This window comes from Geospiza fortis, unplaced genomic scaffold, assembly GCF_000277835.1.
Source record: "Geospiza fortis unplaced genomic scaffold, GeoFor_1.0 scaffold111, whole genome shotgun sequence".
NCBI classification, from domain to species: Eukaryota; Metazoa; Chordata; class Aves; order Passeriformes; family Thraupidae; genus Geospiza; species Geospiza fortis.
In genome coordinates this window covers 3,817,139-3,844,045 of record NW_005054321.1, presented here as the reverse complement: position 1 = coordinate 3,844,045, position 26,907 = coordinate 3,817,139, and the positions used below count along the sequence as shown (strand labels likewise).

Sequence of the window (26,907 nt, the reverse complement as noted above, 5' to 3'; positions counted from 1 at the left end):
AAAGAAATGCAATGCCAAGGCTTGTGTCTTTTTGTACCATCTGCTGCATGGCTACCCAGAACTGGCTACCCAGAACTGGTTACCCAGGCTCTGCAGGCACCAAATAAAAAATCCTCAGGATTACGTTAATTGTGCTTTGATGAGTCTATAATTAGTTGACTGCCTCATTGAAATCATAGATAGAAAGGTCCTTAATAAGGCAGTGCTAATGGTTAGATTTTTACAGAGACACAAAAGAAATCTGGAAAAATATCAAGTGGAAAAACACTCAGTTTGACATTTCACACCCTTCTGCATAAGCCCAGAATAGCACTGCAAAGGATTTGGACTTGTGAACAAACAGACACGACAAATTGCCAGTTTGAGAAGCCCAGACACAGCAATCCATGGACTTACGTCACTCACTGAAGTAAATCACTGTAACTCCATGGCTGTCAACAAAACTGTACCAATTTACATCAATCAAAAGCCTGGCCTTTCATTAGGCAGAACTGGAAACTTCCTTTTACTCTTCCATTTTCTCCTTGTTCCAAAAATCTTGAGGCTGTTAATGCCAAAACGTATTATTTGCTAAAGCTGGTGTTGTCCTGCATTAAAGGAATGTATTTACCCAAACACCAATATTCAAACTCCTTTTCAAAAGAAATCTTTAACCTTGTTCTTATCAAAATAACTACACCAGAGGATAAAAGCAACTCAACCACTGATGAGTTAAACTGAAAGTGATTCCAAGAATGCAGTCTCAAAATTATCGGAAAGATTTCCTGAAATTAAAACCATAAATCTGCACTTCTTTCACTGTGAAATCTGGTTCAAAAATCTCAGTTGATGTCAGCATCATGAAATGACTTGTAGCTCCTGTACATGACTGCACCAGAAACAACAATCTTGTGTGTCTGACCAAACCCTACTGAGAATTGCAATCATAAAAATAAGATGCCTGCAACAACTTGATTTTTTTTTTAAAGCTACAAAAGGTCCGTGCTGGATTTATAAAAGATTTGCAGGGAGAGTTTTGTTGAACAGGAAACATGTTTATCTCATTCAACCTATCTGGGCAGTCCTGTAGAGCTTGAAAGCTGACACCAACCTTAGATCTTATAAACTACTCAACAATTTCAGACAAGACTGTAGGAAATCCAGCAGTTTTCATCTCTAGTTATAAACCTGAACCTCAAAGCTTATTCACAGACAGGATTAGCAAAGTTTGCAACGATGTGCAGGGAATCTGAACTGGTTCATGATTTACAGTGCAAATAAAGGGAGACTACAACCAGAGACTGATTTTAAATCTTCCAATCCCACAGGTACAGCCACCGAGGATGCCCACAGTGGGTGAAGGGGGTCATGCACAAGAAAGGAGAGTTCAGGTTCCAAGGAGCTTTGTGGTCATGCAGAAGAGAGATGGGAAAGGGAGCTCCTCAGCAGAGGGACAGTCCTGATGTTCCCATGTCCCAGAGCAGAGAACAAGGCATTTACCCAAAACAGCTGTCTGAAGGTAAGGAACCTGCCTAAGACATCCATGCAACAACCTGTTGATCCTCCTAAAGCATTTGGTTCATTTTACCCACTGAGGGTACAAATTTGCATGGACTGGTGTTGGGTAATGTCCACAATTTTGGCAAGAACAAACTGCTTTGGCTTCTGAACCTAGTGGTACTCCAGCCCCAATCAGAGAGTGGAAAAGAGCAGAAAATAATTATAATGTCTATCTTAAATTAGCAAAGCCTAGTGAAGATCAACAAACTCTACAAAATTAGACACAGATTTTCAAAATGTGTTGGATTTGGACAGATTTCCTTTGGCATAGCTGCATTTCTCTTGCAATCAGGCCCATAGGCATTTTGATAAACAAGTTGAATGTGCTGGTAAATGACTTAATGTTTGTGCATGAATACTTTTCTCTGGTTGCTGCCATTTAGTAATTATTTTAATAGCACTGAATTAATATTTTCTTTCTCAAGACTATCAGCAAACTGATACAACAGATATATTACACAATCACACATTTCACTGCAGAGCTCTTCCTGACTTTCAGCATTAGATTTTGAGTTCAAAGTGTATCCAGTGAAATTGTGGTGTTGCTAATAAAGGTGCATAGGCAAAGGAACTAACAAAATCTGAAATCTCTGCACAGGGGAATTGCTACAATAAACAAAGTGAAGCCCAGATAGCCCAGGTATGCCTTCTTATCTCCCATGAATACAAAATACTTCCGATGATCCATGGAGAATTTTGACTACCTTTGATTATCACATACTGGTTTTGAAATTACAGGTATTTTTAATTTATACTATATTTAGCACTCAGGGCTGTTTTAAGTTTCTGAACCCTTCAAATACGTTGCCTAGGAGCAAGCACCTCACAATGATGCAGTTATATTCACATACAGGTGCTCCTTTGCCAAGATAGGAACACTCTCTACAGTTATGAATGTTTTTCTTCTACTACAGAGTTAGACAAACTGGATCACAGACATTGGTTTGGGGATACTTCTCCATTCAGAGAAATGGTGATGGAAGCAGACACTATTAGAGTTCTTTCTACTATGGCTCCTTTCATGCACAAGACTGACACCAGCCTTGCCAACAAAATATTATTTTTCTTATGGATAATTGAAATAGAAATACAGACTAAAAAAAGAACTGTATACACTCTAATCTGCTTTTCAGACAAGCCTGTAGACACTGCATGTTTACTGAGTCTAAAGAGCAAAGGCTGTGCTTAGTAAAACACAGAAGAGTTTGAAAGTAGCTGATTCATCTCACCCGTCCCTGTGCATAGAGTGGAGGATTTTCTCCAGTGATGCATTTTCTTCTGTCTTATACAATTTATTACATTTTTCCTTTAAATAGTCACAGTCATTGTGTCTTGGGGAATTTTATATGATGGGTGTAACAAAAGGAGTGGCATTTACAAGTATTTGTTTATATTTTGGGTTCACTGTTCCTTCACCAAACTGATCTTCAGAGCCAGCTAACCTTGAAAATAATATTTATTATCAGCTTTTAAACTTGTGAGCTTCCTGAGTTCTTTTTTAGAAGGAAACAAATTTCCTTCATCAAGAAAACACAGCATCCATCTCTCCTGGCTGCTGCACGCTTCTGCTCCAAGCAAGCAGAAGAGTGGGTGGTATTCAGTCTAGAGCAATATTTCAAGCTTTTTGTTAAATAACACATCACAACTTTTGCATTAATTTGTAGCATATGCCAATATCCATTTTCTTCTCTCTCCTTGAAGGTACCATGTCAAAATCTCTACATACTGAATAAAAATGTCTTTAATTTAATATTAGGAAGTATGGTTATGATACCTAGTTACTTGATGGAAGTAATCCAGTGGGATATTTAGTATCTCAGTAAAATAATCTGTTTAAATTAGGTAATCAGATGCTCTTGGTTGGGTTAATGATTTTTTTGAAATTGCTTTTAACATAACTTTTCTGATGTTGAAACTTTGTAGACTGGAACACTGAAAATTTATCTCACCTATGATTTAAAAGCATACCTCTCTGTGAAGATATGGAGTCTCCACAGACATGTAGCTGCTTGTTCAATAATGTTTTAGGAATTATAATTATGCTTTTACATATAAAATATTTCTGTAATTATTTGAATTATTTTGACAAATAATTCTGTAATTATTTTTACAGAATAGATTTCAAGGGCTTCAATTCACATTGAATTCTCATATAGGATGTATTTATAATCTGGGGCATCAGATTTTAAACAAAATGCCTCAAGTGAATATGGTAGAAAAGCAAAAGAAAAATAAGAGAGGGAAGGACTCCCAACTGAAGTAATGGAATTTCCCAGACCCATTCCTGCATGCATTGAAAGCCTCTGATGCTTCAAAAATAAATTAACAGGTATCATTTGCCTCACATGGCACTATTATCAACATATTAGGAATACTGAATGCAACATACTTTTCATACAGTCTTTGTCCTCTCATGAACACCTTCACCTCATTGTCCAGTGGGAACGTCCCATCATCTTTTCTGAAGCGGTAGAACAGTTTGACATCCTTGAATTCTTTATGCTCATCACAGACTGAAACATAAAATAATTAAACAAAAAAAAAAATTCACATACATGTTAAGTAGCTGAGGATCCATCTAGCAGGTACCACTGCTGAGGTTTGAAGCAAACATCTAACCCCCTGTATTCTTCAGCACACAGCTTTACTCCATTCTAATGAAAGGCTGAAGAAAACATTGAGAGGTAACCAAATTTCTTGGTGAGGGGAAGAAGTGTCCATCAGTTTTTTGAGTATTACTGCAAATACAAACAGCATAAAAGCATCCATCCACTACATACCCAAAAAACCTTTTGATGAAAACAGTCTGTTGTCTTGTTTGTTTAAAAGGCCACCAGAGTAGAATGCCCAATAATTTAAGGTTTGCCAAATTCTTGAAGTTATTCCTATCAGTTAGCAGTGCTGTAGGAAACCTGAGACTTCCTAAAGAAACAGTTAAAACCAAAGCCTTCTGCCTTCTTAAAACTGTCTCAATTGCTCTGCCATGCCAGCTAGCCAATGGTAGGTACAATGTGAGCACACTGAGAAATGCCAGATTAGGTTTGTAGAACAGCAGCTGATCATGGGCTCTTGTAAATGCAGAACAGAGCCCCATCAAGGGCATAAACCTATGGGAAAGCTATCCCAAGCAAGCTGCTCCTAGCACAGCTGTCAACCCACATACATGGGGGACCTTCTGCACCACAGAAGCAGGAACTGGGGTCCCTTTACTTGACAGGGCACTTGAAAGAATGTTCTAAGCATCTTGCAGAGCCTCTCTGAATTTACCTGCCCAAGCTCACTTCACACAATATTTTGTTAGAGTGCAATACATGAACATTTTCAAGAAACACTTGTTCCATTTCTAGTATCTAGACACACACATATATATATAAAATTTCTTCTACAGTTTTCATTTGGATGGTAGGGTAGAAAATGCTTGAAGGTTGTTAGAGTTTTCAACAAGCATTCAGCAATAAAATATCTATTGCTCAATTAAATTAAGTCACTCAGGCATCCATGCAACTCTTCACTGACATTTTCTCAATAGAGGATTAAATAGAAAGATTTGAATACCCTATAATTACTTTATTCTTTAACTATCTACCATGAGTCCCAGTTTCCATAACAACCCAGAATTTTCATTTAATAGCTAAGCAGAAGCTGTAGAAGTGCCACTCATTCAATATGTGCATTTCTGACATTAATTAAGGTGTTGTTAATGTACTGCAGACAGCAGCAGCATTGCTGCACATACAGTGACCTCTGCATAAAGTCAACATTCATCTGTTCATAGTCACTCAGTTTTCTCTTTAAAAAGAAACAAATGGTACATTTGCCATTCTGAAATGGGTAATACTAAAGGATTGAAATTGAGGCCTTGGATCTTCTTTGCTCATGTGCTTCCCAGCCTCTTTGTGCCCCCAAAAGGCAACTAAATGCTACCAGTGAATTTTAAGTCTTTTCATGAGCATGAATTGTTATTCAAGAAGCTGAAAGGAATAGATCTCAAATAGACAACAAGTTTAGGAGAAAATTAATCAGGGCACAGCCAGACCACTAACTTTCTTGCAGCTGTACCAGCACTAATGTTTGTGCAGCTGCTGTGAGGGCCAGGGCCAGGGAACTAATCCACGTGAGAAAAATTATTTTTTTTCTTGGCTGGCTGATTTTTAAGATGGGTTTTTCAGCTGGAGAACTGTGCTCTTAGGAGCAGGGAAATGAGAGCTGCAGGAAAGGGGGGACATGATCCAGCTGGGGCTGCTCTGGAGACACATCACAGTCTCCAGTAAGTTTCCCCCCTGCCATGGGGAACATCACACCTCTTCAGGCTTTCATCTCCTTCAGGACACAGGTGACCTTGCACAGCAGCACAGTTCAAGAGATGCTCCATATCTGGTAGGGAAAGGATCCTCCCTGTCCTACACATGGCTGAAGAGTAGGAGTGGGATTCCCCTTTGTCTCACAGCAGTCAATAAATTTAGCTTAGAACTTTTCAGCAGGTGATACTGCACTTACCATGGTGGATAATGCTGTGATCCAGTAATTTCTGCACCAGTTTAATGGCTGTCTCCCTGTCAGAGGCCTCTTTGTGGTCGATCAGCCAGTCAATCAGCTCTTTGGCAACGAAGCAGTTCGGGTACGTTTTGAGGTGGTGTCGCCGATCCTTGATGACCTTTTCCTCGTGCAGTCGGAGCCTGGGGGTCAAATCACCGTGTAAGGATCATTTGCAAAGAGCCTCTGTGGCAGCAAGACTGGGATGAGAGCCGAGCAATGGCACCCACACCCTGCCCACAGGATGGGCTTTGCAGGTGCTGGGCAGAAAAGTCACACATCCAGTGCTGGCATCTCACAGCCAGGGGACCCACAGCAACCACTTGTTACAACTTTAAACCCCATAATTGGAAAAACTTGTTTTCTGCTCTGTAGAAAAGTTTAAAAAAACTGAAGAACAGCACAGCATATTAACTCCATTAAAATACTTCCCGTAGGTCAATTAAACTGTCAATAATTTGGAATTAATTTTCCCACATTACCACTAATGTGTTCCATATTATTTTATAGTATCGCTGCTGTAGATTTTTTTTAATCTCATTAGTTTTTGCAGCTGTAGCTTCTTGCTTGGTTGCATAACTGCATTTTGCCTCCAACTGCACAACAAGGATAGCACTTGTGATTTAAAATTCAGGTGTGAAGCTGCGCCAACACAGTGTAATCTATCATTAAAAAGTTGCCTCCTACTCCTAATAAAGGAAACTGATTTCTCGCTTAGGCATCTGTTGACAAATGCTCTCTGCAAAATCTCCCTCATCATCCTGAAAGCAAGTTGGTTGAGATGCTTGGGTCAGAATGCAAGATCCTGATTAAAGTAATACTGTGAAGTTTTAGGGTTCTACATCTTTATGTTTAGTCATTTTTTTCCAAATAAACAAAACAAGCAACATTAGCAATAAATTAGCCGATAGAAATTTTAAAGTTGAAGTTTTGCTTTCTTGTTCCGTTTTAATGAATCATATCAGAAAATCTGGTTTTGTAATGCCTATATGACAGTTCTGAGGAAAGTGCAGAAACAACAATGCCTGGGCTCCTATCAAAACCAGAAACACTGCTGTTCATTTCCAAGTGGCCAGGGTCCTACTTGTAAACACTCTCACTGACTGCAAAGAGTCCTGACTAATGCTGTAATAACTGTAGGTGGTACAAGGGTCGTAGCACAGAAAGGTGTTGACATGAGCCTCAAGAAGCACAGAGCAGGAGTATGAGAAATTTTCCTCTCAATGAAATTCCAGTATGAAACAATAATTTCTCTTTAAAATCATAAAAAGGCAAAATATTTGTCTGAAATCAATGAAGGAAATTTATAAGGGCATCAGACAAGATTTATGTAGGCTTCTACCTAAAAATAGTAGTAAAGCAATGCTTTGTTCTGCAGCATTTAGCCTTGAAGTACACTGGAATTACCAATCTGGGGTGTGAATTCAAAGCCAGATTTGCAAACATCATTTTAAAAAAAGCAAGACTTTTATAGTAAAAAAACTGATAAATCAGATTAGTATTCTGGAAAGAAATGCTGATAAATATCCCACAGATTGTGAAATTCTCTGAGCTAAAATGCTTTTGCTTAAAGCATATTTTCCAGATGTGCTCTAACAGCTGTCACTATGCTTAGAAAGAAAAGCATTCACAGTTTTAATTATAAAACATGCAATTATCAGTATGTCTGATGGAGCTTTACAATTAAAATACATTCCAGGTTCTGTTAATGTTCGTCTGGTCTTATGTTACACAATAACCTGCAAGAACAAAACTAGAAAAAGAGTGTATCACACAAAGGCAGACAGCCCAATCCAGCTGTCAGTCAGCAGTGTAAGTCTGAATGGATGGAGCTCATCTGGCACAAGAGGAAAAACCCCTTCTACAAAATTCTTTGTCCACATGTTGCATAGGAGCATAGGACTGGTCTGACATTTCACAAACAAGCCAGTAGTCAAGAGCCCCAGAAATGAGCGTTTATGTCTTAAATTCCAGCTGCAGGCTCTCCTGCAGTTGGTGGGCTTATAAGTATTTCAATTCCTCTGTCATGTCAAAAGACACAGGTTCCCACTACAATCTTTTGCCTCACTCAGAAAAAAGGCCCCTCTCTAGACCTTTTTGTCTATATTTATAAAACTCATAGGCATTTCATTATCTGAATTATTTCCACTCTCTTGCTAAAGTGGATCTAAATTCGCTAAGAGGATACAAAATCATTAAGTCAAAGAAAACATGACCACATGACCCTTAACAAACCTGAATTTCCACATGAATGTGTGAATTGCTTCTGCAGTCTATGCCAATTATGTCCATACTGAATTATGTCCAGACTTATTTATTTGGAATAACACAAAAGGAATTCAGATTTCCTCTCTGGTGGTGTACGCTGCTCTCTTTGTCAAGGCTCCCTCACCTCTACAAATCTGCTAAAAATCAAACTCTATCTAGAGGAGAAGTAGCTCAATAAATTGACACTGTACATAGTTTAAATTACAAATATAGAAGCCTCCCATAAACTTATTGGTATATATTGCAGTGTGCTAATCAAAGGTTCAGGCAGGAATTTAAAAAATGTGTCTGTGCTCAGAGGTATTTTTCGGAAGCCAAGTCAAATGGAATTAAAAGGAATAAAATGTACCAGTGCATACAATTATACACTGGAACCAATACTCAAGTGAAGTGGTAAATTTTTTATCCCTTGGCACTGAGAAGCAGGCTTCTCACCCAAAGTCCTTGATGTTTTCCATTTAAGTAATGTTAATCACTTTATGTCAGTCTGCATGATGACTGGAAAACACCTAACTTAGCATCAAACACATTTTTCTCACTAGAAGAAGTTTTTCTCAAGAGCTGCTCAAGAGAATTAACTGACTGACAAACCCTGACCAGTTTGAGAGGAGAAGGGGGAGAAGACAAGCAAACAACAAAGGGTAATAGGGAGACACCTTGATTCAACAAGCCTTTGAAATACTGACCCACTTTCTGCAACTTAATAGCTTAACACCAGAAACCAATTTTGTGTGTATCATTACCTCACCCATATATAATTCCATATATTATTCAAGATCACCTGCCAGATTTGGCATGTGAGGCCACAGTCTGCCCTACCTGAGGAAAACGTTGTGAGTGAGATCCAGAGCATTTGAGCAATCGCCTGTGAAGCTCAACAGGCATATGCAAGCCTTTAATATTTACAAATTTATATCCATGTCCCTTACTCATGCTTACAACAAATAAAGGCTGTATTTGCAAGCATGTATGCCAGCATAGTTTTCTTGGGGGCTTGTCTAAATAGGAGTTGCTCCTAATTGACAATATGTAGGGACTCTTGCTACAAACAGAAGTGTCTTCCTCCTACATAGCATGGAACAAGGTAACTTGGAACACACTGCTCCTGCTTTGCAGTAAATGTGTTCAGAGCTTTCTGGAACAATGTTATTTGTTCAGATGCCATTAGGCAGTTTCATGATAATGGAAACATCTAAATTTTGCCGAGAAATGAAGAATGATGCACTAACTTGGGATGAAATTGCTCTAGCAGCTACATGAAACTTGCATTTTGGCTTTCACCAATGGGGGCATTTTTATTTCCACCAGGGGCATTATGCATTCTGAAGTTCCTTGCCTCTTTTCTGAACCAGTGGGAAAGGATTTATGAGACAGTGCCAGCACAATTAGCTTTCCTTTCCAACCCCAGAAAAGGCCAACATGCTGGATGAATACATATCATTAACTGAACCACAGTCCAAATATCTCACCCAGCTACTTCCCTCTATTAAGTCTAGTAGTTTGTGCTTGGCTAACATAGATCTTACAAAGCATTATCCAATCTTGAGTTCTACAAGTGAAAAAAACCTAAAAACCTCCTGCTCTCCCTGGTAATTTTCTGAATAATTAATCTGCCAGTTTCTACATCCTATATAGTCCCTATGCTTATCCTAGCAGGGCTCAAAAAATGTGCAAGGAACAGGTCCCGGACACTCTAAATAAACAACATGGTATGAATACTTCCATAATGTGCTCCACCCTTTCACCTCTTTTAGCCTTCCTGAGACACCCACCCACACACACACATGAAATGCACATATAACAGAACCATAGAATTGCAGACACACAAACAGTTTGGGCTGAAAAGGATCTTTGAAGGTCATCTAGTCCAACATGAGCAGGGACATCTTCAGTTATATCAACTTGCTCAGAACCCCTCTACGCTGACCATGAATGTTTCCAGGGATGGGGCATCTGCCACCCCTCTGGGCAACCTGCTCCAGGATTTCACCACCCTCATTGAGAAAAATTTCTTCCTTATATCTAGTCTGAATTTACCTCTTCTAATTTAAACCATTACCCCTGTCCTATTGCAACAGGCCCTACTAAAAAGTTGGTCCCCATCATTCTTCTAAGCCCCTTTTAAATATTGGAAGGCCACAATAAAGTCTCTTCCCCAGGCTGCACAGCCCCAACACTCTCAGTCTGTGTTTCTGTTTTTGCAATGGGTGCTCCATCTCTCTAATCATCTTCAGGGTTCTTCTCTAGACCTGCTCCAACAGGTCCATGTCCTTCCTGTGCTGAGGACCCCACAGCTGGACACAGCACTCCAGGTGGGGTCCCACCAGAGGGGAGTAGAGGGCCAGAACCAATTCCCTCAAACTGCTGTCCACAATGCTTTGGATGAAAAAATGTGTTTTAATGGAAGAACAAAACACCAGTGAGGAGATCACTTAAAATAGAAATCCCTATCAAAATTTATTAATTATTGAACAATACACACTGATGATGTAATTAGCCACAGCACAATGCACGTCCTGCCTCAGCATGCTCAACTGCTGCTGAGGAGTTCTGGCATGCTCGTGTGTTACTGCTCGTGTGTTACACCTTGCATAACACCCTTGGCTGCAGTGACTATCCCAGACTGAGCACTGCCACGCAGCATTCATTGAACTACTACAATTTTATCAAATTTGGGTAAACTGAACAAAACTGTACTAGATCCCTTGAAAATTAGCAGCTATATGCAGAGAGGCAAAGCCCTGCACGTGGTTTCAGCCATCTTAAAATTCCTTCATAAGTTTCATGTATATACGAAACTTCTATAAGAGAAGGATTTACTCATTTCCAAGGAAAACTAGTCATGATGTCCTTTGTGAGAAACATACATGGACAAAAGAAGCATCTTGCCAAAGATCAGGACAATTCACGGTGGCCAAAGAGCACAGATTTTTCACACCTCTTCTCAAGGGACATCCTACATTCTCCACTGGTTGGTAGAATTGCCCCTTTCTGTTTGAAATAGAACAGTTTTGTATCCTCCCAGAGGTCACAAAGTTTGGTGTTTCTAACATAAGCATATGACCTGTCAACAGGATGGTAGACAGGCATCTTACCAAAAAATCACATTTTCCAAAGCATCTCAGTGACTTAGAAGCAGAAGTCTCACTGCTTCAAAACTTACAAGTCAGGTACACACCTGATTCTTTACAAAATAAATCAGTATAAGGTGGCATTTGTGTATATATACACACCCAGGAAAAAACTACTTAAAATGTCCTTTATACTAAACTTTTGCCTTTGCACTGTCAGCAAAAAAATAAAATAGGTCAGTGAGGATATGAACTTTGTACACAGAAGCAATCCTGAAGGTACTCTGTGAATGCAGTGTGTGTTGCTGGGACAAGCATTTCCAGCTGGGCTTGCCAAGTCTCAGCTGAAGTGTCAGCGTTTCACTGCTGCCTGTTCCTCTTTCTATTTATGCTTCAGCTCTGCAATCACTTCATTCTGTTACTTGATATTCACAGGAGCTAAATTACCCTTTAAAACATGGGGTCTTACTGGAAATAGGATGAAGATATTTCTGGTTTTGGTAGCTGTAGCAGAGCAGGAATTCTGCCATTTCAAATACATTTAGAAAGTGTTTTCAAAGCAGCTCCTGATAGCAGTTCACATCACTGTGATAACCTCCCCTTTTTTGCCCACAGCCATGTATGCAGTCAAAGTGAGAAGATGCCAGAACACAGAGCCATAAACCATCTCTTGGTGTACTGTAGAGGAAATCCTAAAGCTTCTAAAGAAATGACAGTTCACCAGTGTCCCCGTGGCTTTAAATAAAACATTGTGGCTGCCTCTTTTATGAATTCTTTTTTAATACATTCAGAAAGTACTAAGGCCACTAAGCCTGCAACCAAAGGTGCACAAGGACATCCCCAATGCTCATAATACCTTACTAACACTGTCAGGGATTAAAGAAAACTCTGGGGAGCAGACACAGGCATTGCTCAGGGTCTGGGATGAAATCAACATGATGTCTCTGAGAGACTCTTTCAGCCCACAAATTCAGGCCAGAAATTCAGAGCCACAGCCTCCAGAGTACTCCAGACTGCTGAAGAAATTAAATCTGTGTATTTGTATTGATCTGTCATAAAACTAGAGATCCCTTGTAAAACCTACAGAAGCTGTGAAGTGACTAATCTCCCTCCCTGCCAAGTGCCATTTCACTTGCATTTCACTTTAAAGTAAAATGTGTTCAAACATTAATATTATATCTAACTGCTTGTGCACTTGAACCTTGAGAGAAAGTCTTGCTGGAAAGCATAAAACTGGGGTTTATAAATAGGAAAACACAGAATACAGGCAAGTTTTTTTTCACCTGCCCCTAGTCTTACAAGGAAAGCAGAAGACTGCCTGTCTCAGTCAGGCTGCTCACTTTTAGGGCTGGAGCTGTCAGAACTCAGCAAATCACCGCCCTCCCTCTCTAAATGGAAGTCAGACATAACTGTGCTTCTCACTCAGTTATGGATGAGCTGGGATGCACCACAGGACAAATATATGCCGGCCAAACTCTATGGGATAGTACTGCGTGGATCCCCAAAAGAACTGATGTACTTTTCACTCAAAACCAAGCCATCTTTGCTAATATCAATCAACTAGGTTTTGTATCCACGTTAATTTTCTGTGTCTCCATTGAATGGATATTCTTAGGCTTATTAAATCAATGTGTACTGTGAGGATTAATTTTTGCAAGGATATTTTCCCAAATCTAAACTGAAGTCCACCAAAGTACAGACCAGAAACCATAGCAGAACTGTGATTACAGACATCCTATGACTGGATTAACATGGTAATAAGCTCACCAGCTCTTGTTGACTTATGTAAAAACACCTCTCAATAAAGGAATTATTTTATACATAGCAAATTCAGGAAGATGCAGTGAGGTCTCAAGGGAGGCCTGTGAAAATCAATTAAATTTGTGTCAGGGAATGCAGGCCTGTTATCTCAGTAACGTGGCTGAAAAAAGAGAATGTTCCTTTGAAATGCTAAATGGGCTAAACAGGGAAAATACAGGTCAGAGAGCCCAAATCCTACTGCTACAGATATTTCTTCTAGCACTGCCATTCAGGAACCTGGAGAGACAGACCAGCAGCTGGGAAATCGGATGTTCAGCTACAGGCCTGCATCACTGGAGTCAAGAATAGGGGCTGCACCAAGGGCACAAACAGCTGTGGGTACCAGAAAGCCCTGCTGTGTGACAGCTCCTCTCCTGGATGCACCTGGCATGCCATGGGGGTAGGGGAACCAAAAAAGTTACAGGGTGGGGTCCCTTGTGCAGCAAGGCTGACACCTCTTTTACCCAAAGGGCAAAGCTGACTTTAACCTTGGTAGGCACTTGCGCTGTGACCAGCAAGTTTCAGAGCACCTGAGAAACAAGAACACCCATCTCTCAGCATGTCTGGGGAAGAGCAGATCTGTAATGCCCAGAATGCAGCACAGTACTGAACAAGCCCAGAGTGCAAACAGCAAAAGGGGCTGTCATGTGCCAGAGAGAACCCAAGAAATCCACGGGAGAACTGAAATCAGTCAAGTGCCTAATCTTGAGCGCAGTTTGGTATTTCTCCCACCCTGTCAATAAGTGACAAATAGTTGTGCTGGGACATTATATGGGTAACTCTGAGCTCAAAGTCCTTCCAGGAATGGCTGCTCTCAGCCTGAGAACCACAGACCTGCAGGAGATTTTCTCCCTGATATTCTGTACTTCTCAGAGGAGCACCAACTGTTTGGAGTTCTTTCAGTGGTCCTTGGCAACCCTGCTGAAGGCAAGAATAAAAAACCTGCCTTCATCATTAATAAAGCATTATACTGCAGTAATATCTCAATTACTTTTCATAATTGTTTTCTATCTCCACACAAAACTCTTACCCAAATACTGTGCTGAATCATCACTGTCATTAAACATAAATATCCAGTAACTAACAGGTAAGATAATGAGTAATAAAATGCTTTGTGTTATGTACAATTGTTAACAAACTTGATTTTGTACTGGGGCTATGACTCAAAATTTTTTGTTCACTTCCAACAAATATGTAGGTCCATCTTGAAATGAATAGAGATGCAATATTATTTCAATATATAATATGTTTCATTAAAACCATCAAACTTTGTTTATCTGTTCACATTCTAGATGAATAGCTTCCTAAACTTTCATGTTTATTATAACTGCATTTCTAGGATTTATTTTTATTTTGAAGGAAGCTGTGACAGCAGTAAGTCTAAAAGTACTCACTACAAAAGGTACTTTGCATTGAATTTCTTTAAATTAAAAAAAAAATCTATCATGTTTTGACACTGATACATACTTTTTTACCTCCTCCAGCTCACAACACCACAATATGCAGGATGCTACACTGACCAAAGACGCGAGTCAAGGGAGTTCTTTCCACTGTCTTCCAGAAGTCTGTTGAAATTCAGTGGTTGACCACTAAACTGTAAAAAAAAGCTGGAAAACTGCTGCAGATTTTTAAACACTGAAGGTAATGATCCATTTGACTGGATTGCCTAGAGGCAATTAAATTGTTAGAGGATGACCTTCACAGTTCATAACTAGACATGGAGGAACAGGTAAAACTATAAAATGTAAGGCTGTGCACTAACAACAAAATGCTCTGCTGAAAACTGGGAACTCAGAGGCTAAAAGCAACAGAGTAAGAAATAGCTGAATATCCAGCAGTGAAACTTTCACTGAGTACAGGCTGAGACCATACAAAAACCAAGGGCAACCTCACATTCTACTAACAGAGATGTTTCCAGAAGTTATGGGAAATCCAGTTAGACGTGTCATTGTATCTGTTACCACAGAACATCTCATTAATGACATCTCATTCAAGAATGATCAGCTCAAAGACATGCAATAATGTAGCTCTACTATGATATGAGAAATGATGAGCCAGTCTCATGAGCAGAGAGAAAAAGATACTGGATTGGGAGTCTGGCCTTACCTAGACAAAAAGTGAGAAGAGCAGAATTGCTGTCTATAATATTTCAGGTGAGTTGAAAGCAGAGAGCAAGAAAAGCTATTTAAGTAACATTGAAGGATCCTAATGTAAGAATTAGACAAATTTTTGGAGAAAAGATTTCTAATTCTTACTTAAGGCAAGAATAATAATAATAAATATATCAAAGGATTATGTATTGTAATATTCTTCAGATGACCTTCCAATCCTGTGGTTTATAATTTCATGATTTACACTGCTATCTCCAAACAACCTTGGGAATACTGTAAGGTGGAAGAATATCGGAGGCTGAACTTTGAATGCACTATACCAGGATTCAGCCTTTTTAAAGCCTGGTTCATGTCTGCAGCAAAAAAGGAAAGTTCAAACGCTGCCTATCTTCAGACACTTGCTGTTTATATCAAAGCTTTTACTGCAAGTGTATATGCAGATATACAGACATTCTTTGTGTGTTTGTCAAAGCTCAGGAGCTGTAAGTATGAGAGGTGACCCCATTTTGTGAACATGCTTCCTTGTTTTTGCCACAGGGTGTTCCCTGGTTTCCATTTTTACTCTGCAAGCATCCAATAGTCCTTACCTGGCTGATTGGAAGGATGGGGATTAAACTGGCCAGCCAAGACCAAACTAGTGGCATGTTCTCCTCCAGCATCTGAAGGAAAATGTGCAACCTTTGTGGCATACAGCCGTGTCAGAACAGAGCTGGGGATCTGCTGTGAGGAAACCCCATCAGCTGGGCAGCAGCATGCGTAGAGACCAAAGGTCTGCTCTGCTTCCTTGCTAAATCAAAGTGTAGAAGCCAGGAGCAACTGCAATGGCTGAGGATCCTTCTGCCAGCTGCACAGACCAGCTCTGCATTTTACCCTTGGCTGAAGTCTCTACATGTCTGAACTCAGGTGGCTTTCCTGCCTCCATGTGCAACATTCACTCATCCTCTTGAGATCCACATCACCAGGTTTGCAGGGCCCTCCAGCTTCTAACCTGAGATCTTGTGAAGTTACTGCGAAGAACATGTCTATATAGTCATAGTCAGCTTGGTCTTCTTAGCCTGGAATTTGTCTAATTTTATATAGTGGCACGTATTTATTTTATTTATTAAAATAATATAGAGTATGTAATTATTAAAGTGAATAAATCAAAATAGATTAGAAGTCTAAATCAAATGGTGTTACAGCCTTTTAGAGTTCCTTTAAGTGGTCTTGTCTTTGAGAGTAAAATATAAGCCAGTATGACCTTTCCAGTCAGCTGGAGGCAACAAAGCAGCATAATCCTAATTAACATTCTGCTCATTCATACATTTTCTTCTTACAGAAAATTCTGTAACATTTAATAAGGTCTCACTGCCAAAAGAAAAAGAAAAAATAAACCACCATGTGCAGATGAAAAAAATAAAAATGTCTCAGAAATCTACTGACTGCCCCAGATTACACTGAGTTCCAAATGAATGCACTCCAATGGTAACAATGATTTTACTCAACAATTTTGCAACATAACACCACTGCATTTATTTTTAAAACACAGAAAGGATTGCACTCTGACACAAATGTTTTAATGGCAAAAAACCATCCTATCTGCTTTAAATCTCTATCTAGGTCATGCAAACCCATGACAGCAAGAATTATGGTATGTGAATTTAAGGGGATTATTTAATGGGATGAAGTTGCTCACTGCCTAAATTCTGGTAGGCTAATGAAGAACTTCATCATTAGGGAAAATCTATTATTAAAAATCATAGTTAAATAGTGAATCTATTTAAAATATTTTCCTTTTGCAAAAATCTAGCCTGGGGATTGTTTTGTTTGATTAGCTCAGCATTTTTCTACATCTCATATATTATGATATGAACAGATACACAGCTGTGGCACAACCACTCTTCATGAATAGCTCCTTATGTCAGGATGCTATCAAGGATCTTGTCTTGTTTGATTAGGCCTTGTCAAAAGCTCACAAGTATATAAGTTTTGAAAAGATTAATATTACAGAAGCATTCTTCCTGTCCTCTTAAGACTAAATTGAAGTTTTCCTTTAAAGTAATAAATAAATCCCTAAGGAGTCCAGAGAAGTTCTGCTGCTCTACTAAACAGCTTGCTCCCATTGCTGGGCCATGTGTTTGCCATTTCTCCTTGTAAGCAATATTGTCTCTCCACACATGCAGAAAGCTCAGTGAACAGGTATTTATGTGATCTGACAATAAATTCAAAATGTGACTTCTTACTGCTTTAATAACTCAGACCATGCATCCTGACCCTTATTCACCAAGTAACAGCATCAGCTTTACACACTCATCAGCCCCAGTAGGATGCTGCTGGATTTAGATTATAAAAACATGATTATGTTTACAGCATACTCCAAAATTCGTCTTGGGCCTCAACTAGAATCCAAAACACATGTTGCACAGACAGTTAGAGATAGACTTTAGATGGGCAACAGGACAAGAGGAGCCGAGTGGTTCAGGCCTGCACGGTGCCTTTACACAAACTCAGATATTCACCTACCATCGGTCTAAACGGCCCTACACTGTGTGTTAATCATCCTCAAGATGATTCATCCCCTCAAGACCAGCCCTGACATCACCTGCACGAAGAAAGGAAGATCTGTTGGAGCTTGCTTATGGTTGCTTCTCAGGTGGTTTGAACAAGCACAGCTGGGCCAACAGACCACTAGTTGCAGCTACCCAGGCACATGGAGCATGGATAGAGCACGTGCCAAGGTTTAGTCCCTTATTAGTGCTGGCTATCAAAGCACAGTACAGTGTTCATTAGGTCTTAATTTGAATGTAACCAAAACCAGTTGAATGAGAGAATCACAGAATCATAGAAATGTTTATGTTGGAAAATACTTTTAAGATCATCGAGTCCAACCCTTAAGCCTGGCAAGTCCACCACTAAACCAGGTCCCCAAGTGCCATATCTTTTAAATTCCTCCAGAGATTATGACTCCACAACTTCACTGGGCAGCCTGTTAGAGTGCTTGACAATGCTTTCCATGAAGAAATTTTGTATATTGTTCAAATCTAAACCTCCTCTGGTTTAACCTGAGGCCATTACTTTTTGTCCTATTGCTTGTTACCTGGTAGAAGAGACCAACCCACCCCAGCTACAGCCTCCTTTCCTGGAGTTGTAAGGATTGATAAGGTCTCCCCTGAGCCTCCTTTTCTCCAGGCTAAACACCCCCAGCTCCTTCAGCTGCTCCTCATCAGATTTGTGCTCCAGACACTTCCCCAGCTCTGTTGCCCTTCTCTGGACACACTCCAGCCCCTCAATGTCCTTCTTCAAGTGAAAGGCCCAGAACTGGACACAGCTCTCGAGGTGCAGCCTCACCAGTGCTGAGTACAAGGGGACAATCCCTGCCCTGGTCCTGTTGGCCACACTGTTTCTGATCCAGGCCAGGATGCCATTGGCCTTCTTGGCCACCTGGGCACACTGCTGGCTCATGTTCAGTCACTGCTGACCAGCACCCCCAGGTCCTTTTCCAAGGGCAGCTTTCCAGCCACTCAGCTCCAACTGGAGCATTGTATGGGGTGGTGAACAGAATGCAGGACCTGACACTTGGCCTTGTTGTATCTCTTAAATTGGCCTCAGCTCACTGATCCATCTGGTCCAAACATCTCTGTAAAGCCCTCCTGCCCTCCAGCAGATCAACACTCCCACACAACTTGGTATCATCTGCAAAGCTGCTGAGGGTGCCCTAGATCTCCTCATCCAGATTGTAGATGAAGATATACAACATTTCAGTCCATATGTAAGTAGGCTGTGCAGATATGAACTGCTGAAATTGCGAAAGGTTTGTGGCCACTGAAGACATGAAACCATTGATCAAGTGGCCAATGCCTTTCTGTGCCTTTTCCTACAGGTTTTTCATTTTCTGAGCGGGAATACTGATATTTCTCATAAAAAGATGTGCTGTGTAATTTTCAGCCTGCAAGCAAAATTTCACAATTTCCACTCCATTGGAACTTTTCCTTAGCCGCTATATGTTTAAATAAATTTTTCTTTCCATTTTTATTGTGCTTCTCCTGAACAGTTTATGCAATCCTTTCTGTCTTCTTCCTTTGGCCCTATAATATCTTTCCCAAGAGTACTGTTGTTACTGGCCCCATCTAAACTCAGATGTTCCACATTCATCAGAAGAGCAAGGAACACAGGGTACAAATATATTTTGTATGAAATTATGTAGGAAACACTGTTTCAGCTGGTGTTGATTTACAGATTCAACTCAAAAAAGTCATATGAAGTTAGTAATACATTAGTTTGGAGCAGCTCTAGCCGCTTGTAGCCCAACAAAGTGAATGCAAGCAATTATCCTTCAACCACTGGTGTTTGATTCATTACAGTAGGCCCAAAGCTTAGCACAAGGAAAAACCACCACTTTATAGAAAACTAAGGAGATTGGATTTTCCCCCATGAGGAAATAATTTTAAAGGACCTAGGCCTTGCAACATCGTGATGAAGCACAATGGCATATAGACAAAGCAAAAATCTCATTATTTTGTGTGTGTTGAAAGAAATATTATTATTTTTAAATAGGTAGAATAATGAATAGTAGGACACATGCTTGATAGAAGCATGTCATTGATTGCAGGACAGACTACCAGATGGGATGTGCCCCTCCAAGGGAAGAAAATGTTATTAGTTCAAATACCTTTTTCCTTCAATATGTGAATGAAAATCCTCTTTCTACAAGCAAAGTTGAAGCTGCAGGGCTATGCACAGGAACCTGTGCACACAAATGAACTCCCAAACTGGTCCCTCCTTTTTGCACAGTGAGGGGATCTGAGAGTGTCATGCAGGCAGCGGGAAAGAGGAGTAGGTGGCTGGCCCTGAGATTACTGTTCCTCCTGTAATGCCAACATGGCACAACCAGCAGCATTTCTGGCACTGTGACCTACTGGCCTTACAGCACATATTACTCTCTAGTGTCTCCAATCTTTTCCCTATTCTCACTCTTCAAGGATTGCTATAAAAGTAGCATGTCCCAAATATGCGCACTTCGGTTTTTGTACCCCAAGTTCTTGAGGCATGAATCTACAGATCACAAACAACTTGGAAATCTTGGTGGTGGGAAGAGTTGTGATACCGGCATTTGATGAATCTCACCTGATCTGAAGTAGAATCCTAGCCTAACTTAAGACATTGAGGTCAAGGGAGTCAGGCTGTCACCTTCACATCTTTCTAAAAATCCTAGTTGAAACAGAGAGATTTCAAAAGTTCTTGGGATTCATTTGGAAATTGATACATTTCTCATCCTTAAATTTGCTTGAAAAGCTGGACAATATGAGAGCAGTGGTACAAACTAAGGCAGCTGATTTTGCGCTGGAGTAGCTTAGGAGGCATTCTTAGAAGCCTTCCCATCACTGTCACTGAGTGGATAATTTTCTCTGGTTACCAGCCAATAACAAAAAGCTGATAATATCAGCCACCACAGCTTAAAGAAGACAACACACTATGCCTTCATAAAATATTCATTTCAAGGGATCTCTGGAGGTCATCTGGTCCAACCTATACTGAAAGCATAACCAGTTAGTACAAGTTGCTTAGGGTCATGTCCAGGCAAGATTTTAATATTTCAGAGCTTCTGTGGACTCCTATTCCAGTTTTTTACTTACCCTCACAGACAATAGTTCTTTCTAAATATCTGATTAGAAAGTCCCTTGCAAATTTTTACTATTGCCTCTTGTACCATCCCTGTGCACTTTGTCCCATTTCAGTTTTTTCAACCAGAAGAATCCCCCAGGCTTTTTCTTCCCTAGGCTGAGCAGATCCAGCCCTCAGCACCTCCTTGTATATCACATGCCCTGGCCCAACCCCAGCCTGAGAGCCAGCCCTCCTTGGGGCTCGAGTCTTGTAAGAAGACAACTTTTTGCAGTGTATTTTAGAGTTGCATCATTTTGCATAAATTAAAGATAAATAAATAAAGCTTAATAAAATAAAATAAAGCTTTTAATAAGCCTTGCTTTATTTCTTCTGTTCAGTGTGTTTTTAAGAACCCATTTTCATCCCTTGTCTAATTAGACATGTAGTAACATGATACCAATGGCTCCTATTATGGACCCATTTTTCTTGTCACTTATTAACCTCATTTAATCTCACCTATTTCTACCATTTGCCAAAAGACTTGAAAAGTGTGAGTTTGTTTAACATGCTAAGAGTTTTGAAAAGAATGTCCAATGCAAGTCTTAAGCTTCCAGACACTCTCAAAATGGTATTTGTACAATTTCTTTTGGGATTTATACACGATAATGCTACTTTGAGCTTCTTCCCATAACAATTTCCCTCTGCTTGCACTGAACAACCAGCAAAATAGCAGTTTAAGCTAAGTTACTTTTTCTACATCTTAGTAAAAACAAATTAATTTCAACTAGAGGGAAATGTAAGTTAATTATATCCTGAGCATCAGGAAACAATTAACAGCTTTCTATTATATTGCCCTAATATCTAAGCTATACAATTATATGCTACTGCAGAAAAGGATGTATGATTATCAAGACAAGGATCTTTTCAGAAAAAAAATGAAAGGAAATTGTTCCACTGCTGACAATCAGTGCTATAAATAATGCCTAGCTAATATCTTTTCAGAAGTAATTTCCATTATTTGCAATCCTAACCTTGAGTGATGTGTTGGCTGTGTGTTGTCAGATTCTCCTTCCAGAGAGGATGAGCATAAATGTTGGACTGATTCCTGAGATAAAGCCTCAAAAATTCAGCTTCCTGTGAATATTTTGCAATACTCATTGGAATTAAATCAAAAATCATTGTTTTTACTAACCATATTGTAATTATCTCTTGCATTCACTTTGCCTCTTAAATCAGGGCCAAGACTGGCTTGTGCAAACACAAAGGGACAGGCAGGCTCGCTTTAAGCAGCCACAATGCCTTGAAGACACAAGTCACAATGCAAAGAGCAACAGACACAACACACAAACACTTCTTTTTAACTGCCAATAAACCCATTTGGCCCAATACACAGGTAAGAGGTGCAGACACAGAGCCAGTGGGTTGCACAGCTGTTCAGCTGGACACTAACAGAAGCACTACGGAAAAACACCCCACAGTCCTTAATGTGAGAAGCAAGGGAGCAAACCCACACAAACCTCCCTAACACAAAGTCAAAGGCTACTGTGCTGGATGGCCACTGTACTGCCAGGGATGGGAGAATCTTCCCAAACCAGGTACAACATATAAGATTCATACAGGATAAAAATCATAGTGCTGCATCAGCAGAACCTTGGTCTCTGCAGATTCCTTGCACAATGCCCCTTTCAGGACAGCTATACTACTCCCCCAAGAAGTTTAAGTTCTGTTTAAAGCTCTCCTTCTTTATTATTTTCCACCTCAAGTCTTCTATGTACTGTCCTCAACAAACATGATCTTTGGATCTTATCTATCTTACAGCTTGGAAATATAGCTGCCACAGTTCTTGAGAAGAATAACAGTGTCTGTCTCCCAGATTCCTTCCACTGCCTTCTCCTCTTCTGTCACACCAAACACAGTATTACCATACTTGACTTTCAAGCTCCCATCCTTGCTACCACCATCTCTTAGGTGTGTTACCTTTTACTCTGATCAGCCATTTAGTAACAGTTTGTTATTTGATTTTTTACCTTCAAGTGAGCATCTCTGTGTTTGCTGCCTTAATAGAGAAGGCACGCTCACCCAAACAGCCACAGACCCATTTGGATGGAGTCACCAAATCTTGTCTGGCATTGCTGTGATCTCTGCCAAAAACCTGACATATAAACAAGGGTTGAGCAGGGCAAGAACGGGGGTGAGAAGGGGCTCGTGGCCTGGCAGAGCTGTACTTTTTACTTCAAGAACTGATTCCCTGAGAAGACAATCTCACTGTGGGGTCCCCATCCCCTGATCTCAGGCCAGCTGATCTTACCCCTTGCACAGTCATCGGCACTAGTTTGGATGACAGGATGACACCCTGGCTGAGCCCCCCAGACTGTTCACCATGGGCTCAGACACGCACCAATGCAGCGTACCAGCCATGCAGCAGAAGCCCCAGTCCAAGGGAATTGGGCTGCTCCTTTCTGCAGCAGTAGCCAGACACACTGAATCAATAATCTTTAAAACCCACAGCATGACCTTCCCCTGGCTCCTCAGAGAAACCAGAAAACTCTCATCTGCCTGCAAATCCCTGTGACACAGCTGTGGTAGCCCATGACCCAACCACACAATTGCAAGGAAATGGAGAATTACAGCCTTGTGATGTGGAAATGTTCTTCTATATTCGCTCTGAATCAGCAAGTGCAATCAGAAACATTTTTTAATTATTTGCAACTGCACCATTGAGGTCTGAACACATTTACTAGATTGAGGCACTGCTAAGATTAAACTATGAAAACTGTAAAACGCTGATAATTAAGGCCAGGGTTGCCTGGCCTGAAGTAGTGCTGTCACACTGGTGAAAAGCTGGTCATGCAAATTGCAGCATACAAATTTCAAAACACATGAAATGTCAGTATTTGAACGTCCATTCACATACAATACTGTGATGACAAGAGTGCAGAAGTAAAGGTAAAAGCCTTGAAAGGAAAAAAACACTGTCAAACTTAAGTCTCTTCTTGTCCAATAACAGCATGTACATTGGGCATTTTAAACTCAACACCATTTTTACAATGTCTTCTACCGGAGTCTGAAATTTTTTAATGGGAATCCAGCAAATTAAACCCTGAAGGGTGGTCAAGCAAACCCAGCAGTGGCTGCTGCCACCATTCCCTCTCTCGGTACTTGACCATGTGTTTCCACTGCCTCCTTCACCCCAGTGTTGGCACTGGTGTGACTTCACACTGAACCTGTTTAGAAAGTTAAATTTTTCTTATTTGGCTTCAGCTGCTTCAGCTCCCTGAACTTCTGATCCCAGACAAACACCAGTGCGAAGTGCAAGGGAAGTGATAAGAGCGGGGCAGCAGCAGCCTGCAGCTGGATCCGCTCTATCAGTAAACCACAGCCTCAAACTGTGCGTATTCCAGTGACAGGGGGGAAGCCAGCACCCATTTCTCCCCCTGAACTTCTTCAGAGAAAGCTTTTTTGTGGTCATGTGGTAAGTTGGTTTGTAAAACTGACCCAACTGAAATACCAGCCTTCCAAAAGCTCTGCTGATCACTCCTCCAGTGCAGGTCACCACATGGTGATGGTCCAGAGGTGCTTAAGCCAGTCCAAAGGACTGGGAAACACAGAGGAGGGAACTGGAAGGCAAGAACACCTATTTAATTCCAGTGGTTTATGCATTAAAATTGTTTAAAATATATCTCCACACTTGGGAGTTGTTTTTCTCTATGCTTTCAGGATGCCACTCTTGGGCTCAAGGTCTGACCTCCCAAACCAGAAATCCCAGTCCTGACAGAATCCCTACAGACCATCCCTCACTGTCCAGAACCCACCACTGCTGCAAGACACTACAAACAACCGCAGGCAAGATTTGTGTTGCAAGGGCTTTATTTTTCCTCAGAGCATACAGCAGCTACCCCTGATAGGACCTGATAAACAGCTCAAATTCCTAGGCACTAGTGCTACACAAACAGAAAATTAGAATGACAAGTGATAAGGAAGAGTTCTCTGTCATGGTGCCAGCCTATGGCCACTGCTCCCACAGAAGCAGGGTTCATGTAATAAATGCAAACCTAGATCAATTTTGGCACTTTCATTCTGCCTTCCCTGCATGATCATCAACATTGAAACAAGTTTCTTTCACTTTTTCATAGGCAACTCCTCTAACATAAAATAAATAAAAAATATTCTTGCACATGCCATACACATCAAACTGCCTGCCGATCTCTGCTAACCTGAGACAAAAGTTAATTATTGACTCCATCTGGAACGGAATACATAAAATATACAGCACAAACCACTCATACAACATTTGCCTTCTTATGTACACAGTGAAAGAACGATCACTATTTGCACATGCGTTGTTAACTACTTGATCTCTGAGCTGCACTTGAGGAAAGCTGCTGAGGGCAACAACTGAATTATTAAAAGGCACAGCTACAAGGAAAGAAATAAGGAAACAAAGCCTTACATCTTCATTTCTAGAAACATTGAATAGCCCAGATTTTACTGATGGACATGAGAAATTGAAATTCCTGGCCCAGAAATCTCATACATATATATATATACAGATGGGGTTTGTCATTAGAATTAGTATCAACAGGCAAGATTCACATGAAAGGGTGAATCAAGAATCAAAGACTCTAGAAAAATGAACATATAAATCTGAGAAACACTTTTTAAAAAAATATTAAATAATTTATAGTATACACATAATAATCTATAGTATACACATGTAATAAAAATATGTAATTGAAATTGTTGTGATAGAGTTAGTGGGAAACCTGATTTCAGAACACTTCATTTTGCAGCCTTACCAACCTTCACTTTGACATCTTTTCTTTCAATGTATCACTGGTGATACATTGATCTTTCAATGTATCAATGGTGAAACCTTACAAAGAAAAATTATAATTTTTTGGTTGCTTGATTCTGGAAAACAAATTGATGGAAGGGAAATTATTTGTACAGAGAGTTCTGGAGGTGTCTGTTCCACAGAGATCTGATGATGTAATCTCTGTGTTCTATCCACGCTGAAGAAATGAGCATACAAGGGTCTTCTCAAGTGAGACAACTGAAAACTACTTTTTTCAGAGTTAGTTTTGAACCCAATCAGCTCTTGGAAATTCTCCACTGGTGAAGAATTAAGGAAGTGGCAAGAAAAATGTTCAGGGGATAGAAAAACAATCATTCCCTGAGGAGGAAGTACAAAATTGGATTGTCTTAGGCAGATTACAAAATCTCACTTTAAGAGATTCTGTCAGGTCTTCAAATGGCATAGATGTTAGTTTAACATCTTATCACTTGAGAATAAGTGACCTCTAGATAATTATATATTTCAAATCCTTTTAGAGTCTAAGCTTAAAACAGAGTCTTAACACACTTTCAAACACAGTGATGGCATTTAATAAATTCTGTAACTGTACAGTTTATATAATCCTGTATCACAGCAATACATTAATACTAAGAGTCTTTTGATATCATTGCTCTAGAAACTATCACTGTTTTGTGCTATGGGCTTTCTGCACCTTACAGTGCTAATGAACTTTTCAATCCTACCACCATGAAAAAAATGTTGACTGTTTATTGCTTAGAATAAGAAAAAAGCTATGAACCTGTAGGTGCTGCCATCCTTCACAAATTAATGACTCTGAAATTTATGCACTCCAATGTGGCTTCTGAAAGTGATAAGGTTCCTGAAGTAAAACTTTTGGAAGATGAGTGAAATTGGTTTTGTCTTACAGCTTCAAAATGTGTAGCTGTTTATCATGTAAAACCTTTAACTCTGTGAATCAAAATCCATACATCAACTTTGACAAAAAGGGAAATAAATTTCTGTTGAAACTTTTGTCTCTTCCAAAACAAAACAAAAATCTCTAAGAAATGTGCTCCATATTTCTCCAAGTAGAAAGATGATGCTGATTATAAAAACTATTCTATCAAAATCACTGCCTCATCTATAGAAGTGTGTATAAATAAAACATATGTATTTGCCCAACTATTTAACAGAAGTATGGATAGGGAAA

General features: G+C 40.0%; 1 protein-coding gene across 1 annotated transcript in view; it reads right to left on the bottom strand.

Annotated features, from left to right (window-relative positions):
• The window catches only part of DEPTOR (DEP domain containing MTOR interacting protein), a 77,733-nt gene that overhangs the window by 46,559 nt on the left and 4,267 nt on the right, over positions 1-26,907 (bottom strand). The window contains exons 2-3 of the mRNA XM_005420697.2: positions 6,037-6,215; positions 3,929-4,052 (exon numbers count right to left, since the gene is read on the bottom strand). Coding sequence (XP_005420754.1) covers positions 3,929-4,052; positions 6,037-6,215 — 303 coding nt within the window. The remainder of the gene's footprint in view (positions 1-3,928; positions 4,053-6,036; positions 6,216-26,907) is intronic.